At 46.6% G+C, this 19,158-nt stretch overlaps 1 protein-coding gene across 2 annotated transcripts; it reads left to right on the top strand.

Annotated features, from left to right (window-relative positions):
* Positions 1-15,885, top strand: trmt61a (tRNA methyltransferase 61A). Of its 2 annotated transcripts, none has more exons than XM_080011914.1 (4): positions 1-32; positions 1,630-1,969; positions 10,898-11,164; positions 14,921-15,885. In XM_080011914.1, the coding sequence occupies exons 2-4, from the start codon at positions 1,639-1,641 to the stop codon at positions 15,229-15,231; spliced, it is 909 nt and encodes a 302-aa protein (XP_079868040.1). In that variant the 5' UTR covers positions 1-32; positions 1,630-1,638; the 3' UTR covers positions 15,232-15,885. The 2 variants fall into 2 exon arrangements, with proteins under 2 accessions (XP_079868040.1, XP_079868039.1); XM_080011913.1 differs by lacking the exon at positions 1-32 and adding an exon at positions 862-906.
* The last annotated feature ends 3,273 nt before the right edge of the window (positions 15,886-19,158 follow it).

The following is a 19,158-nucleotide window of genomic DNA, read 5'->3' as shown; positions in this document are numbered from 1 at the left end:
ACGTTCGTTCAGCGACACGAGGCTCGAAGCAGGTGAGGACCCAGCGCCGCGCACCGGGCTCAGCTCACGACACCACGACACCACGACACCACGACGCTCTGTCCAACCTCCACGACCAACTCTACCGGGGGCGCGGAGTGGAGCGTGTTCCCGAGGCCTGAACGTTATTCACTAGGAAACGTTGGCACCGATAAACCGTTTGAACTCAAACGTCAATAAGCTAAAAAAAAAAAAGAAACACATTGAATTTAATGTCAGTATCAGGGCTGCAGTGATATTTTCCTATTACATATCATAAATACATTGTTTTAGTGTGATAACGGTGTTTTCTCGCCCCTTTGTTTACATTTTTCAAGATTCAAGAGGTTTATTCGTCACATACATATACATACTTTCATACATATACATACCTTCATACATATACATACTTTCATACATATACATACTTTCATACATATACATACTTTCATACATATACATACCTTCATACATATACATACTTTCATACATATACATACTTTCATACATATACATACTTTCATACATATATGCAGTGAAATCTAATGCAACGCACCCGGTGATAACACACAATATGTCCTAGAAAAAAAATCTTTCTAATAGACCAACAAACTGACTCCTAAAACGTAATACAGTAAGTCGAATACTTACTAATAAATAAAAAATATATAGAATAAAATGAAATAAAATGGAATAGATAGAGGGAATATGCTTATGTATTTTGTATTTTCATCCACACTTTTGTCCCTTTCCTCTTGAAGGAACGTTGGAAACGTTAAACTGCTCCTCGGCTCCACAACCAAACCGCAGAAGCAGTTTACTACGAAAACTACAGAAAACAGGGAAAAGACGAAGTGTGAGGATGCTCTCAGGTGGCTGGTTACTATGGTAACAAGAGGCAGCTGGGTGTGGCCTGCTTGCTTGTCCTAAGGCCACTGACATATTATTCTCACGTGAATTAACATAATTTTACACTATTGAAAAAACCCCAAAACGTTTAACACCAATCAGTATGTACGTCTAAAATGATGAATGATGAATGAAGTTGATTTGATGAAGGAGGCAGAGGCAGCGGAGTCATGGATTGAGCCTGTGATGGCATGTAGGGCTGGGCGACGACAAAATCAAATATCACAATATTTTGCGAGGAATACCTCCATATCGATGATTTGACAATATTTTGGGGATAACTACCGGCACTTTCATAACATATCCCCGCACACAAATTATCTGACAAGCATTCGTAATGGGAATTATGACCAATCAGATAGAATCATTGATTGGAATTGTTCAGAAAATGGTGCTACTTTACTGTCACGCTCCTTAAAGACAACATTTAACCATAATACAATATTACCATAATGAAAGTCCCAAACGATATCTGGTCGCATATCACACGAACAATTTTATTAAAATTATATTATATTATATATTATATGAAATGTTATTATATTGTCAAAATATGCAATAAAATGGCTTTGAAATCATAATTTAAAGGGGGATTGAGGCAGTGGTTTAATGCCCAATCCCCCCAATTATATTTAAACATTACAGTATATTAAAATAAGAATTTCTTGATGGAAGATGCTCTGGTTTCATAAATGTGTCCAGGCGCCGGTCATGAGCTTTGTGGAGTATTCCGAGTCCATCCAGGACGGGGATGTGGTCATCATTTACCTGGGCCACGACTCCATGATGCCCGTCAAGGTCCAGCAGGGCGCCCAGACCCAGACCCGCTACGGGGCCATCCGCCACTCCTCCGACCTGATCGGCCAGCGCTACGGGTCAAAGGTCACCTGCAGCAAAGGCGGCTGGGTCCACGTGCTGCACCCCACGCCCGAACTGTGGACTGTAAACCTGACGCACCGTACGCAGATCCTCTACACCACCGACATCGCCACCATCACCATGATGCTGGAGCTGAAGCCCGGCTCCGTGGTCTGCGAGTCCGGTAGGAAGAGCCTTGTACCAAAGAAAGTATCTGAATGAGTAAAATAATAAAGGGTACATGACATTTGGGATGGATCGATCCATTTTATAAATACCAATTGTTTGTCCTAAACCTTGTGCAGAGCACTGACCTGATCCATTTACATTTACTGAACAGTAATTAGACCGTTGGTTTGGGTTCACCGCAATGTAATGATTGACCTATTAAGCTTTTTTTCCATTAGGGAAATCTAATATGCTTCTGTGTGTCAAAGTCATGTGTCAAAAAAATAATAAAATCAAAGGGATATTAGGGTACTATTTTTGATGCAGATTTGTTGGTGCCGTAGGGTTGCCAGTTCATTCAGCTGAGTTAATATTCTGAGGCGACGTGTTCCTCCCCAAAGCTGTTCCAAACAGACCTCATTAATATTTAGCGTCCTGAAAAGAATGGTGCACTTAGGTCTGAGTAAGACATGCACCAGTCCATGGAAAACATTCCTACATGGACACATAAACAAAAATTAAACTTCAACTGTTCAGTGAGATGAAGGGTTGAAGCTGCCCCAGAGCTTTTTAGGTATTAGTTTATTTTTCGGGGGCAGGGGGTGGCTCTGGAACAGATTGGATTGCATTGCATTGCCTTGGTGATGGATGGCTGGTGCTGTTTGTTGGGGGGTGGTGTGATGGACGGCTGGTGCAGTTTGTTGGGGGGTGGTGTGATGGACGGCTGGTGCAGTTTGTTTGGAGGTGGGCAGTGCCGCAGCGCTTCATCATGTTAAAGTGCTGGGTCGTGGGGGGGTGATTGGAGCATGATGTATGAGTTCTACAATCTGCCTCATCAGCACACAAAGCACATGCATACAAACGCACGTAGGGCTCGCTATGGAAATAAATACTTCTGTGGTGACGACCAAAAGGCGTCCATACTCACGACTATCAAGACTGTCCATGATGTTGTGGTGTTTGATGCCGAATTTAGTATCACTGATAAGTTTATCTCTTTACTGCCAGCGAGACAGAGTTTGAACTCGAGGTTTGTACAGTAGGAGTCACATGTGTTGGCTATGACCCTTAAGTCGTTTAAATTAACAAGTTTGTATTAAAATGACATTGATTAAGAACCAGTATTGAAGTCCAGGTACCGACGTTGGTACCGGCATTGAACAGACTGGACTCTACACACTCAAACACACACTGTGCGCGATACGGCGGTGTTTCCTACCCTACACACCCTGCCGGGAACCACACCGGGACTTCACAGCTCCAAGCTGCGTAGCGTGCCCCTGTCAAGTGAACCTCCACAACTATAAACGGTAAACGGCGAGGGAGGGAAACATAATGACCCCATTTCCTTCTGCCTCACTACAAACCACTCAGCTTTTATTTCGTGTAACAGTGTATATTATTGAAGAATTGTGTAATACCAGAAGATTTGACTCCGCTAAGATTATTCCTTGCATTATTTTGGAATCTCCAGCGGACCGCCTCTTCGACTCTGCTCTCCTATTGGTCGTTGCTGTTGGTGTGAAATGTCGCCGTCACTAACACCGGTGTGACCGTGGCCGTGCGTGAACACAGCCAGATGCATGCGTACGTGCACGCAGCTCATCCCAAGTGATGTCACGTTCTACTGGCACCTGCACGAGCAGACAAGGAAATGGAACACCCCAGAAACGGAGCATTCTTGGACGCCCTAATGAGGAGAGTTCATCAAATGATCCTCTGTGCGTTTCTTTTTATTCGCTGCTGATCTCGCCACGGAGTGTCAGGACTAATCTGCCGTCCAGGGTTAGAACTGTTTGTGCAGCTACGCGGGCTGCCCGCCGCTCTCTGTACGACAGGTCAGAGCGTCCTTCTGGGGGTGACTTTGTGAGTTAGCGATGTAAACAGCGCAGTGATTAGCGGTGATATTGATGTTGGCTGTTCCTGCTTCCAGTGTGGGAGTCACCTTGGAGGTCACGAGTGGTAGACATGCACTCGTATCCCATTCGTGCTGCAGGATATTGGATGAATATGCTATGTGTATAACTGCCATGCCAGGCACACATTTTGAACTGTGGCCTTTATAAAAAATGGTCCTTGTCCATGGATGCTTAATGGTGGTAAATGTGAAAGTGTAATGAGGCCATTGAGTTCAAGGACATGAACAGTGTTTGACGGTAATAAAGGAAGTTCTTCATGCAAACTCCTTGTGTAACACACGAATAGAGCTCTGATTTTCCCTCTGGGAAATACAACCTGCTTCCATTTTGATCTACTGTATGCCTGATATTTCTCATATATTGGAAAATTGGACTCTGTGCAGCTGAGTCGCTGGAGTGCCAACGCTTCTCATTTCTGCCCTTGTTGTCAAACGTTCATTTCTTTTGCTTTGGGCGAATTTGAGGTGATGGTGAAAATGATGGTTCCTCATGTAGCATCTGCAATTACTCTGCAGAGTTTGCACAACACTTGTTTTCATGAGATGTTGCCAAAGTGTCAGGGTAGCATACATAGAGCAGACAGCATACTTCTTGTTTTCAGTATCAATTCCTCTGCTTTCCAAAATATTTAGTCTGTTTTTAATGAACCTTTTTCCCTGTGTTTTCTCTGGCTGTTCTATGCAGTTCCTATGTCATTTATTTTTAGTTTGCATCACGTCTGATAGGACAATTTGGTTTGCATGCAGTGCGTGGATTCCACAGCATTGTATATTGGGCTTTTTAATATTGTGAAAGTGTAGAGAATAAGAAGTATAAATACCACTGGTGAAGATAAAAGTTCTCCATTGTAGTGCACTAAATGTAGTGCAGTGCAACAGTAGTCTCCTAAAATTAAAGTACTCAAGTACAAATACCGCAAAGATGTGTAAGATTTACCGCAAAAAGTACAACTGCTGGAAGCCACCAATGCTAACTGTGGTATTTAATTCATATTAAAACAAAAGTTCTCTGCCTATTTCAGCAATTTTGTCATACACAAACACACACACACACACACACTGGGAACAGAACTATAGTATTTGCTGTGGTAGTGGGATTCACTCGATCGAGTAGTGGACAATACCAAACGTATCCTTGACTTCTACTGAGTAGTATTGATGTTTTACATAAAATCCATCTATAAGACTTCAGAGGACGGTGTCCTTGAGGCTCTGCCCCTCCTGCTGACACCCCCGGCCTCTTCTTCCTCATTCTGCTGTTCAGTCATTTCTTCCCCTGAGACTGTTGTGAGGGGAAACTCCACTTCTTGTTCTGTGAACAGATTAGGAACCATGATTTGAGTCACGTGCTGCTGTGGCCATTTCCATCCACCTGCTCCATCAAGCTGTTTGCTGAGCTCGGGGCTTTTGCAGGTCAAGTGCTTTGCGGTGGCTGAAGGAGATGTGAAGAGCAAGTTGCCACGTTCTGCTGCAGCTTAAACACATACAGTACAGTATACCTCGGGGCTTCAGCTTCAATTATCTCCAGAAACACACCCCAGTCGCCCTCACTGAACAGTGAAAGAAGTGAGTGTGGTCTGACGTGACTTCACACAGATATCATTCTGAATCCTGAAGGTTTTAATTATTGGCCGAAACCAGGTACTGATCTGTTTCGTTACTTTTCCTGAACGGTAAAGACTTTTATCATCCCTCATGCTTCTGTGTCAAAAGGGAGAAACCAATAAACTCTTCTTCAATCTCTCAAGCTTCCAATATCACTGTAAAGTTTGACATGTCTTTACGTGTGAGGTGGTTTTATGAATGGTACAGTACCAAGAGTCTAGTTCAGCCTAAAGTTGGACTGACGTCCATCCAGTCTCGGTCACTCCCCGGTGTGTTAGTCAGAGTGACAGGGCAATATGAGGATGCAATCAGCGATGGCTCGCAATTAATGCTTGTGATATATGTATTGGACAGGTGAATGAAGTACAATACGTACAAAAGAAAAAAAGGTATACCTTATGACAAACCAAACAAACAAACCAAATGGCCATGACTAGATGAATGCATAGTACTAAGAAGATCATTTTTTTGCGATTTCTCAGCCATTTTATGGTTGAAAGCTCTGATAAGCATTATAGACTTAGACTGTTAGTGTGATGTCATTAGACATTACATTACATTAACATTTAGCAGACGCTTTTATCCAAAGCGACTTACAATTGTTCAAACACCGACGGACGCAGCCATCAGGAGTTAAGTGTCTTGCTCAAGGACACTACAGCATGCTAGCAGGAGGAGACTGGGATCGAACCAGCAACCTTTAGATCACTAGACCACCAGCTCTACCGCCTGAGCTACCATCTCCACATAACATAACATTTTCTCCACGAGATACATCATACATCAATCAACCACAACATTAAAGCAGTGACAGGTGAAGTGAATAACATGGATCATCTGGTTCCAATGGCACTTGTCAAGGGGTGTTATACAGTATATTAAGCAGCAAGTGAACTGTCAGTTCTTCAAGTTGATGTGTTGCAAGCAGGACGACCGGTGAACTGGCGACAGAGTCATGGGGTCCAAGGCTCATTGATGCATGTGAGGAGTGAAGTGTAGCCCGTCTGGTTGGATCCAACAGAAGAACTACTGCAGCACAAAGTGTTGAAACAGTGAATGTTGCTATGATAGAAAGGTGTAGAACACACAGTGCATGGCAGCTTGCTGCGTTTGGGAGCTCACAGTGTCCATGCTGACCCCTGTCCATTGCTGGTCTGACAAATCAAGTTTTCTTCTACATCATGTGGATGGGTGGGGTTAGGGTCCGATCGGAGCATCTGTGGGATGTGCCGGAACAACAAGCCTGATCCATGGGGGCCCCACCTCCAACTTCCAGGACTTAAAGGATCTGCTGCTAACGTCTTGGTGCCAGATACCACAGGACACCTTCAGGGTCTGGTGGAGTCCATGCCTCCGCCTCACAGCTGTTTTGGGGACACAGGGGGGAACTTCACAATACAATTGTTATTAGTGGAGCTTTTAATGTTGTGGCTGCTCAGTGTATGTGCTTGATAGGTTTCTCTTAACAGACAATGGTAGTTGAGGAGACAGAGCACCTTTTAAGGGGTAAATCTGAAGCGCTGAAGATGGTGGCACAAAGACTCGGCGCCAACAAAATGGGCCGACCACAACTGGCCAACCTCTGTGCTCATATTGTAACGTAAATCTACCAATCTTGAATATTGTAATGTACTTCATTATTATCATTTATAAAATAGAAATGGTGAGATGTACGACAGAACTTTGGATGGAGACTTGCTCTTATAGATATAGGACTCAGGTAGCCGCAAAGTTACGGCCCAAACGTGTTGAGATGGCACCCAGACGAGCTGACCTCTCGTAGGTACTTTGTACCCACACCATATTTTAGCATGTTGTTGGGCTACATTCCCATCCCTGGAAGTCTTTGGAGCACCAGACTAACATCAAGCGTAAGTTCTGTCCTTTACTGATTCTGTGTTAAGTGTAGACCACAGACGGATGGTGTTTGGTCTATAAAGGAGAAAACAAAGTAATTGTGTACATCCAGAAACCTTGTAGGCAGATGCTGGACCTGTGAACTGAACCCAGAGAAAGTGTCGCACTCTAGCTGCGTTTGTTGGAGCTTTAGGTAGGAGACTGTCTGACTTTCACTCCCTTCAGCTGACGCCTCTCCTGTCAAACAAGGTGCTTCTTGTTCCAGACTTAATGTGGGAAAGACTTGTGCTATAAGAGCACAAAAGGATAACCACACAGCGGCAGTTGGAGGCGCGCTCATAACACCGGGCGCTTTGTAGCCAGTACGTGTTTGCATAGATTTCACTGCTCGATCAACGAATCAACCACCCCGTCCTCAGGAGCTAATGACTGCAACTTAACTGCCTTTCACATTTGCAGAAGTTGAGTATTCACAATGTCACTGGTTACAAACTGTTTGTTTACAACATGGAATATATTTTGGCTGAAGCTGCATTCCATTGGAAGTCTGTAATTCAGAGTCGGCAGTCCCCACTTCCGAGCCAAATGTGTTCCCCTCTGCTCGGGGAACATGGGTGCCCGCAGTAAATTTGCGTTTGACTTGAGCTAAAAATATAGTTCTGTTTAGTCTTATGCAGTGGGAGCTTTGTTCACCATTAACGGTGTGTGCCGCTGCGTTCCTTTGACGCCAGGTCTGTCATCTCGGGAAACTCGGGCCTGAGCGATCTCCCCCGAAATTCTGACCTAGAGTTCCCACTTGAATGGCCGTTCCTTTGCACATCAGATCAGTCAGATTTTTCAAATGCATTCATTTATTTGTTCTCATAACGAGACGGGATGCACAGATGTGGTCATTGTGATATGGGATGACTGTCTGACGTCCGGTTAAGGTGGAGTATAATATTGGAGAATTTATCCATGACAAAAATCCAACACAAAGAGCCATTTCAAATGGATGTCGGAGAAGAGAGAGATGGTTTGATGTTCTGCTTCTCGATACGTAGCAGCATGTGGAACTCCAATGCATATGTATCAATCATTATGTAACTATAATGTTCATTAAAAGTGTAGAATTGGGTTTTCTTGCTGATATGTTGTGAGCGAATTCTGCAATAACAACTCAATTGGAAGTAAAGAGTCTGCAGGAGTCTCTTTCCATCATGGGTTTAAGCAAACATTAGGAACATTAACTTGACAAGGACTATTCTTTCATGTTTTTGGTTTAAACACCATTGGCTGGAGATGCTAATCTGGCCAGCAGAAATAAACATCACCACCAGGATGCCTGGTGTACTCTGGTCCGTCCGGCTCTGAGAGGGTCGCCTGCTACCGCTCGTTCCGCTACCGTCGGATGGCGTGACAGTAATGATAATTATAATAATAATAATAATGTCAAACATTACAGATCATTGGAAAGTCTGTGCCTGACACGCCTTATAAATGTGTTTCAGTTGCACTGGCTCTCTGCAGACGACCACGTAGCGCTGCTTTTTTGCTCTTTTTTTTTTTTTTTTGGCCGCCCATTTCCCACCAGATCTCTGCAGATGGCAATAATTTAGCTCTCGCTGCGCGTGGCTGAGCTGGTGTTTGTGAATTGGATGCTTTTGCAACCAGGCTCATTTGGATAGAAAGCGGCCAATTTTGCACCAAATGTATGAATAATAACTAATTTAAATAAGTGCAAATAGCACCAGTGCACCCAGATGCTGTTTGCGTGACGGCGCAGTTCGAGGTGCATTTCACTGTTTGCGGAGCTTTGAGAATTCAACGTTTTTTCTGTTATTTATGCTGGTTTAGCGGCTGCAAAAGTGGCGCCATCCTTTTGTGAATTCGTCCCTCTGTCTTTCTTTCTTGTGTGTGCTGGAATGAATAATCAATTCTTAATCTCCCTCTCACCGGCACCCTCACCTAGCGAAAACCTCTCTCTCTCTCCTCCCTCTTCCCACTCATAAAACACACTCCTCTCCCCCTCTGTCTACTCTCTCTCGCCCTCCTTCTCTCCCTCTCTCCATCGGCTCCTGGTCTCATAGAAGCCGGGAGCTCTGGTTCCAGACCCGGATCGTCCCGGGTCAGATCTCCATGTGAGCCTGTCGGGGTGTGACTTTACTCTGATCATTTAGAGTCGTGGTCCTTTCTGTCTGTTGTACCAAACACTCACCTTGTACCTTCCACCCAACATCCCACACAGCTCTTTAGTTCAACTGCATTTACCAAAACAGCCCAGCTATTTTACAAATGATTATCTTCTTTCCGGTAATGAATTGTTGTGGAATGAATTGAATGTTTAAGTAATGGTTACTGGATGTAAATATGCAAATAGTAGTGAAAGTGAGTGCGAGACGGTGAAGTGAAGTGGTACCTTGATTAAATAAAGGTGGGAACAGAATGGAGCACAAATGCTGAGCTTCATATCACAGTTGATTTTCCTCAAAGAATTTACGGCCTTCATCAAAAGGGTTTGAAACCGATTCTGTCGTTTTACCAATTTCATATTGTGCAATTGTGCAGTTTTGTTCGGTGAAACCCATATTTTATATCATATCATGTGTGAGTTGATTGCCCCATACTGATTATTATCATAGTATGTGTATTTTGTTATCCATATTATACTGTACCTCTCTACACTTTCATTTTTAATACCTGTTGTTACCAATTCTGAGGCTTCATATTTTTTTCCCTCTACAACCCTCCAAACTCCATCGTGTCCAGGCATGCGCGGCGTAGCAGGTCATTGTGCTGCTGTACTGTAAACATTGCCCCCATTGTCGCCACGGGAACAAAGGCGGGAATTACGTAATTTTCAGTCGGAAGATGAGCTGCACTCATTCACAGCTATGTCCTCTTACCCCCACCCCCCCGCACCGCACCACACCACCCAAACTCCGAGTCACGTGACACACACACCCACACACACACACTCTCTTACATCCCATCCTTGACAAGCTGTCGATGAGTGGGTTCTTTGTTATGACGCTGAGATGAAGCTGGATGTGAACGCTGCTTCAAAGCAGAGAGGCCTCAGAAACACTGCGGCTACGGAAATGGGGAAGGAGAACTCGTCGCGCGACAGTATTTGATATCTGTCCGATATGAGGCTCAAGGACTGTATCTGAGACGTCACCGTACAATACCACCGACTCTGAGAGGCCTATTCAGCACAGCAGATATTACAGCAAGGAGATGTCCTTTCCTGCCCTTTTTTGGAGGCTCTTCGATGTCTGTGAAGCATGATCTGCGTAATAACTCACTGTTATCATTTAGCATTTTTCAGTTGCATCATATTTTCACAAAGTTTAGACATCATATTGTGATGCACAATTTTGAAGTCTAAATGAATGCTCAGACAGGGGCTATACTGTTTGTTTATGGTGAAGGGGTCAGGAATATTATGGAGTGTTTTGATCCTTCAAGGACAGGAAACAGTGAAGGTCCGTAGGCTCTGCTCCTTGGAGTTTGTTGAAACACAGCAGGTTTTTGTGTTGCTGCCGCCGTCCTGCGTGTTGATCCTTATCCTGGTGTTTCCAGGCACGGGCAGCGGCTCGCTCTCGCACGCCCTCCTGCGCACCGTGGCGCCCACAGGCTACCTGCACACAGTGGAGTTCCACCAGCAGCGAGCGGAGGAGGCCGCCCAGGAGTTCAGGGAGCACCGAGTGGGACACCTGGTGACGGTGAGGAACCAGGACGTCTGCAAGGAGGGCTTTGGCGTCAGCGGCGTGGCCGACGCTGTCTTCCTGGACATCCCGAGTCCCTGGGAGGCCATAGGCCACGCCAAGGCGGCCATGAAGAAACAAGGTGAGACCGCCGGCGGTAGCAACTGGTTTATAACCTATTTCACCTGATTTGAAGAGCTGGAGAAACAACCGCTGGTAAACCACCAAACTTCTTCCACCAGTGCAGAAATGTAAGCAATATGGCTGCAGTGTGACCACTGTGTTGTGCACTCATAAGGCGTCGGTATGCTTACACCTTTTTGGGCAAAAAGATGCATTGAAAACACAAAGCTCACAAAAAGGCCGTTTTGAATTTGTTTGTGGGTCCAAGACCCCGGATTGAACTGTTGACCAGGTCGATAACATGTTTACCACAGTTTGTTTCTCCTCATTTGTAGTTTACTGCTGTGGAAATAGAACAACTTTCCCTCAGTGGAGGTTGGACATAGAATAAGATGTTCAGCCCAGTGAACCCACCCTAACCCTGACACAAAGCAGGCTTCCCTGGCAGGGCAGGGTTCCTCCTCTGTTGGCTCTGTCACTTGGATGCACAGTGGAAACACGGCATGTGGTGGTTTCCATGGCGACCCCCTCCCACGACGCCCCCGGATGCAGGTCTGGACTGGTTGGCTCAGTGTGGCGGTCACTGTTGGTCCAATCTATCACTGACAACCTGATGTTACCGTTGTTTTATTTAGAGCACATGGCAACTGACCTTTCAGACTCGCCGTGCAAACTGGCGATCGATCACCGGCCACGGAAGAAGAACCAGAGCCAAGCAGAACTAAAGCCGTGGAAGTAGGAAGGAGTCCAGCCACCAGCCGTTGATCTGGTGATCGATGGCTGGTGGCTGCACTCCATCTTCCACGGCTTTAGTTCTGTCCCAAAGCAGAGTTCACATCAAACCAAAACGCTTTGGTCAGTTGGTCACTTAACTTGGCCGATGGATTGATCCAGATATCCCAGAATGCATTGAGACATCAATTCCACAATGGGGAAATTTCACTGCCGCCCTTTTTTATGAGTTATGAATCTCAACTGGCGACCTGGGAGACGTCCTTGATGACTCAGCACTCAAACTGGAGTTTATTGATCAGGGAAGTGCTCACATGTATATAGCCCGCATCTTTAAAGTGCGGTAAGATGGAAGCAACTAGTGGCTCCCAGTGACTGCCATTTTCTCCATCTTTTACTTTTCTTACATGTCAGATTGTACGATGGGAAACGGCTAAAATCTGCATTATCGGCCAGAGTTGAATCCAGTATGCTGCCGTGTGGGATGAGTTGGAGGATGAGGCTGCGTCCAGGCTCAACCCTTCCACATGTAAATGTTTTCTACCACAGCTGTCGTGCTGCCTAAGATGGCTCAAGTCACACAGCGCGTCCTGCGCTGATCCCGAGGAACAAACACACAGAGCGGATTAAAAAAAAAAAAAAAAAAAAGAAAGGCCCAATAAGTCATGGAATGTGTTTCTCCACCTCCTCTCCCCTCCACCTCCTCTCCCCTTCCCCCATCTGCTCCACCTCCTGTCTCCCAGCCTAACCTCAACGTCTGCAAACTCCCACCTCCTCTCTCCTTCTCCCACCTCCTCTCTCCATTTCGCCCACTCACCTTCGTCCTCCTCGTTTGTTCTTCCTCCTCGTCGCTCCCTTCCCCTCCTCCCTCCACCGCTGTGTTCCCTTGCTCCCTTTTATGGTGCCACTGTGATCTCCTCCTCCATCTTGCCAGCATATCACCACTGTGGCTCCAGGCTTTGACCATACAGGGTTATGCTGGTGTGTGTGTGTGTGTGTGTGTGTGTGTGTGTGTGTGTGTGTGTGTGTGTGTGTGTGTGTGTGTGTGTGTGTGTGTGTGTGTGTGTGTGTGTGTGTGTGTGTGTGTGTGTGTGTGTGTGTGTTGACTTACTCTCCTGTGCTGTTGGGAGCTCAGAGCTGTGTTGTTTTCTCCAGAGACGCAGCATCTCTGCCCAGTAAGGCTGAGTGAAAAGCAGCGGCATCAGGAGGTTCACACGGCAGAAAACCACTGCTCCCACAGACGACCAACACTGGCTGTTCCCATGAGGTTGTCGTCAAAATGATGGATTATTAACTTGATTGTAGGTTGATATGATGACGGTAAACAAGGGAGCTGAGTGTGCAACCCCAACTCAAACCCCCAGAGCTCCGCGGGAGGCGGAGTAAACCTCCTTCTCCTGCTCCTCACTCATCGGTTCTCTGCCGATCGTCATTATGTCAGCGTGGAATATTAAATAAGGGTTCACATTTTGACCCTGAAGTCATGAGACTGGGCCTTGTTCGCCACAAACGTGCTTCCCGGGAGCGTTGTCAACATGTCAGTCCAGTGGACAGACGTCTGCTAAAGTGCCTTTGGTGAGGTCAGGACCTGACGTTTTTGACAAAGTTTTATTTGTAACAACCAGAATTTGGCTCCAGTATCACGCTTTACACCACGAAACAGCTCAGTGTGAGGAGTCCTTCAGCACGGGGTTTTAAATCCATGCACAAACGTGTGTGTGTGTGTGTGTGTGTGTGTGTGTGTGTGTGTGTGTGTGTGTGTGTGTGTGTGTGTGTGTGTGTGTGTGTGTGTGTGTGTGTGTGTGTGTGTGTGTGTGTGTGTGTGTTAAATTCCCCATCATTAATAATAATAAATCACTCTGCGCTGCTGCCTGAGACGTGATGAGTCGACTTATCGTCCTCAGCAGAGACCCAGCTCCTCCTGGCCGGCGGAGGCCACTTGAACCCAGAGTGTTTATTACTTTCTGTCCCCTTCCACCGATGTCCGTGGGGAATGGCAGCTCGTCTGCAGCTGTGGGCAGAGCGTGAGTCAGTGGGAGGTGGAGAGTCAATTTTTCTGCGTTTGTTTTGACCTCAGTGTTGAAATTCTTCCCATTTTCTGGCCTGTAGCCAGAGCTCCTCGGTTGGATGAGCTGTTTGCTGAAAAAACAGGAAACTGCAAGACACAAAAACTCACGGACAGTTAGACAGTTTTAACAGTTAGACTGTTCAACCCATGAGCAGCGTGAGCTGAACGTGGCTAATCCTTAATTCTATAGACTATATATATATAACTGCGCATTCCCCCGTCCAATCATTAACTTAGCCCTCCCAGTGTAATGGCTCTGGGTTGCTAGGCGACCACAGTGGTGTTTAGACAATGTATATATGTCCATAAAGAGAATGGGAGTCCTGTTTGTCCAAGGAACGCCTGTAATCTCAAACATCCCAAAGTGTTCTGCCTTGAGTTGATGTAAGGGTAACAGAGACAAAAACACGAGCAGTTTAGTAAACATAAGATCTTCAATCATGACTTTAAAATCTGAGCCTGGTGATATTAAGTACCTTTTTTTGAGGTAATTTTTTAGGAGCGTTGTCCGTCTGTGTTAACGACGCTTTGAGCTGTGAGAAAAATCATCTTAAGGATACATTCATAGAACCTACAGTTATCACACATTATTCAGAATGCCGCTGCATCGTCCAGAAAGTCTTGAGTCCATCCTCATCCTGCTCTGAGGGGCCACCCAGGCTCCTCGGGTCCTCAGGGGCCGCAGCGTGAACCCCATTTCGGCCCAAAATGATTTAATTTGCGGCTCTCAAAAATTGCGATTCAATTTGCCACTTTTTTCCGTGTTTGAACATGGTTCCCTCAGACTGTTGGTTCACGTTCAAGCTGGTACATTATTATTATTATTTCCAAGATCTTGGGCAGTTATTTATTTCATGTTTGTTTGACAGATGATGCTTGTGAATATGGATTGGGTTCACCTTTGCAGAGAAAAGTGAATTGATCTGATCTGCCATGCCACGCCTAAGGAGTCCCGCCCGGTTGCTCCCCCTGCAGGCGGACGGCTGTGCTCCTTCTCCCCCTGCATCGAGCAGGTCCAGAAGACCTGCGAGGCGCTGGCGGGGCGTGGCTTCCAGGAGCTCAGCACGCTGGAGGTCCTGCTGCAGGTGCACGACGTGCGCGGCGTGTCGCTGCCGCTGCCCGACTTCGGCGCGGATGCCGCGGACCCCGAGGCCGGGGATCCGCCCCCCTCCGACCCCGCCCCCAACAGGAACCAGGCCTCCATGGCCTGTACGACCACCACCCCTCCCCGCGTGATGACCGGCCACACGGGCTTCCTGACCTTTGCCACCAAGCCACGGACCTAATCGCCAGAATGCGTCACGGGAGAGGATTCCAGGCGATGCAGGTTTTTGGTAAAGCAGCAGTAGACACCAGTCACATCCTCTGTAAAATACTGTTGTTTGGAACTGAAAGGCTTCGTTGTGACGCGACGACTTTCAACATCACAAATGTCACGTTTTTTTATTAGGATTTAATAAAAATACAAATAAATGTATTTTCTAGTCAGGGAGCAGGAGATTTGCACGCACCATCTTTTCCATCTTGTAAGATGGCTGCATGTGTCTTTGTTGCGTTTGAAGGTTCATGTCTGTAACAAACAGACATGAACTGCCTTCGGGCTTTGTTGGCACAAACACATCTTCCATCCCACGTTGCTCGTGCGCCCCTAAAAGCTTCTCCGCTGCCGGGGTTTGAGGGATTTTCTTGTTTTTCCCCTTGTGTCCTCGTGTGGCTTCACGTCGCTGCTCCAGAGGACGTCTCCGTTTCCAGGCTCGAAAGCTGCTTTTGTGTTTGTGTTTCTGAGTGCAAACCTCAAAAAGGTGTGATTCAGCTTCATTGGCCAATGGTGCTACCACGCCTCTTCCCCTTTTTTATTCCCTTTTTATTAATTCTCTTATTTGCCAGGGGATGATTATTATTTATTTTAACTTTTTTCTCTGTATTGAACACAACTCAATAAATGTGTGAAGAGTTGACTGTCTCCCGTTGACTGTGAACCGCTTTGAAACACCTCATTTGCATATACTCCAGAAAAAGCCACCGCAACTCTACCAGAGCGAATAGAAGTGTAATCTTATAAACCCCAAAAGAAAAATGACAAAGTTGCATTAATAAATTTGTCTAAAATGTATGACTTAGTCTTCCTGCTGTTTCAAAAAACACAAAACAATTACTTTTGATTTACTGCCACTGAACTGTGTTGTGAGATACGTCTGTTACCACAGAATTGAATTTGAAAAGCCGGTTTGGTCGAGTCAGAGTTTTTAAGCCAATCACGTTCCATTTAGCTTATGAGCCAATCAGCTCCATTCTTGTTCCGCATGTGTTAATAATCTAAACCTGATCTGAATTCACTGGAGACTGCATTTTTGAGATTTGCCAGTGGTTGTCTGCGGGGGAATAAGAACCACTGGTTTTCCATGGGTGTGGTCACGGACCCATGGAATCACTTCTCCTATTACATTACATTACATTACATTACATTTAGTCATTGATCAGACGCTTTTATCCAAAGCGACTTACAATTATTCAAACACCGACGGACGCAGCCATCAGGAGCAATTAGGGGTTAAGTGTCTTGCTCAAGGACACTACAGCATGCTAGCAGGAGGAGCCTGGGATCGAACCAGGAACCTTTAGATTACTAGACGACCAGCTCTACCTCCTGAGCTACCGCCCCCCTGATTTCCAGCACTCGAAGGCGGCACCAGACGCAGGCCAGGGAAGCCCTCTGATACGCAACGCTCTCTCGCTCATGCTCCACAACCAAAAAAGGCAGCAATGGCTGCTCCGCTCCTCCCCACTCTGGACATGGAGGTCGATTCTTCCAGCGAGTCTGGGGGTTTGCGCGTAGACGGCGGAGAATCTGATGTGAGGAGTTGTTAGTGTTTGATTTGACCCCCTCAATGTTATGTAACCCTAATCTCTCGCCCTTCGTTCAAGCCACACAAATTGGAACAACAAATGAATAGAGAAAATGCAACTTGGCTAAAGTTTTCAGACGGAGAGGTTCGGCTGGGCTCCTGTCGCTGTCCTGGTTTCAAGGCTCCTCCACGTTTAGAGACTGAATCTTGCTGCAGCAGATGCTTTGTGGGTTATAAAAGCCACTGTTAAAAACGACTGCATTTTTTGACTGCGAGTGGGGGGGGGCAGCAGTGACGCCATGGCAACCAGTGATAAACAAAGACAATTCTGATCAACAGCATCCGCCTCAGTAATGTAGAGCGTAAGTGAACACGGTGACTTTCCACGTCGAAAAGAAATGTCAAAAAGCTATGGCTCTGATGGTGTAGCCTGCGTAGTCTCGAGGCAAACAGACGCAGGGTGGAGCAGCTGCTCACTCTGTGATAACGTTACTGACCTGATGGAGGAGAGACCTGACCAGAAGACAAAAAAAAAATTATTTTTAAAATCTAACAAGAAGAGGATGAACAAATGTAACTCCGTAAAAAGTACATCGCTCACTTTAAAGTAGGTGTAACTAGTTACTTCCGTATGGTTACTAGTCTCACACTAAAGGTCATAACCGATCGAAGGCGTGTCACACTGCAGTCATTTTAAAACGGGCACATTTGGTACTTGGCCGATGGTTCCGGTCATACTGTACACAAAAATAATCTGATCTGGCCATTCCTTGGAGGCGCCTCCTCCACAGAGCTCCACAGGCCTCCACCCCCAGCTCCAGGAATAGCAGGCCTGAGCTCCCTGAAAACCCTGCTAATCAGCTTGTCATCTGCCGCCCTGGGCTTCCAGTCTGCCCCGCAATACAACAACAAGCGGAGCCGTCAGCGAGTGTGCACGAGGGGGGCTGGCGGCGAGTGTGTATCAGGCGGGCTGGCGGCGAGCGTGCACGAGGCGGGCCGGCACGCCGCCAAGGTCAGTGGACTGCGACCGCACGGCGCGACACCGTGTCCCGCTGTCTGAGCGACCGGGAGTGGCGTCCACGCGGCGCTCGGCTCGACTGTGTTTTGAGTCCGTCCAGCTGAACCGGTTCAGTCCATCCCTGAATCATCGTAGGAGCCGAGCGGGTCACGCCTTCCCAAAGGAAGGAAGCTCTGACTAACAGAGAGCCACACACATAGTTTCCAACAGCAGGACCCTCGTCCTGCCACGCTCCTCTATCCTCCTCCTTCCTTCTCAGAGCTTCTCTCAACAATCACTTAAATACACGACTCATAGTGTGAAACCAACAACAAACCCATCATATTGTACGTGAATGGGCTGCCGCTGTAGTCTGTGAGCTGGGTTTGATCCCGGTCCTTGCGTACGCTGTACTCTCAGAGCCTGAGCTCAGAGAAACACTATAACGACTCCAATTTTAACCCTTAAATCCCCCAGTGGGACGAAAACGTAAAGAGACACGGAGGGGGAGCAAAGTAGCAGTGATGAGATTAGGGGCTGAAGAGAGACTCTTGGGTAAAGCTGCGTCCCTCCGTTGGGGTTAGGCTTACAAGGGTGAACTATGATCTGCAAAGCACCGACACTCTGAGTCTCTGCCTCGGACAGGGAAGCACAGCAGTGATGAGTTCCCTACAGAGTGTTGATTATTTATTCCTCATGGAAAAGGATCAAAGTAGAGACTAAAAACATTGCTGCCAAAGAAGCTGCCTCTCAACCTGCAGTGCAGCCTAAGAGGCAAAAGGTAGAAGGATAGTGGTGAAGAGAATCGTGTAGAAACAAAGTTGAGATCAGCCACAACATTAAAAGCTCCACTAATAACCACTAATACTGTGCAGCTCCAGCTTGTGTCGCCAAAACAGTTGTGAGGTGGAGGCAGTGACTCCACCAGACTCTGAAGGTGTCCTGTGGTATCTGGCACCAAGACGTTAGCAGCAGATCCTTTAAGTCCTGGAAGGTGGAGGTGGGGCCCCCATGGATCAGGCTTGTTGTTCCAGCACATCCCACAGATGCTCCGTGGGATCGGACCCTAACCCCACCCATCCACATGATGTAGAAGAAAACATGATCCATCAGACCTCCACCTTCTTCCATCGCTCCATGGTCCAGTTTTGACGCTCACGTGTCGATTGTAGGTGCTTTCAGGGGTGGACAGGGGTCAGCATGGACACTGTGAGCTCCCATACGCAGCAAGCTGCCATGCACTGTGTGTTCTACACCTTTCTATCATAGCACCGTCCACTTTGTGTTACAGTAGTTCTTCTGTGGCATCGAACCAGACGGGCTACACTTGGCTCCCCACGTGCATCAATGAGCCTTGGGCCCCGTGACCC

This window comes from Zeus faber (assembly GCF_960531495.2).
Source record: "Zeus faber genome assembly, chromosome: 13".
Classification (NCBI taxonomy): Eukaryota; Metazoa; Chordata; class Actinopteri; order Zeiformes; family Zeidae; genus Zeus; species Zeus faber.
Note: the sequence above shows the minus strand (reverse complement) of the source record. Positions and strands in the feature narration are given on the sequence as shown.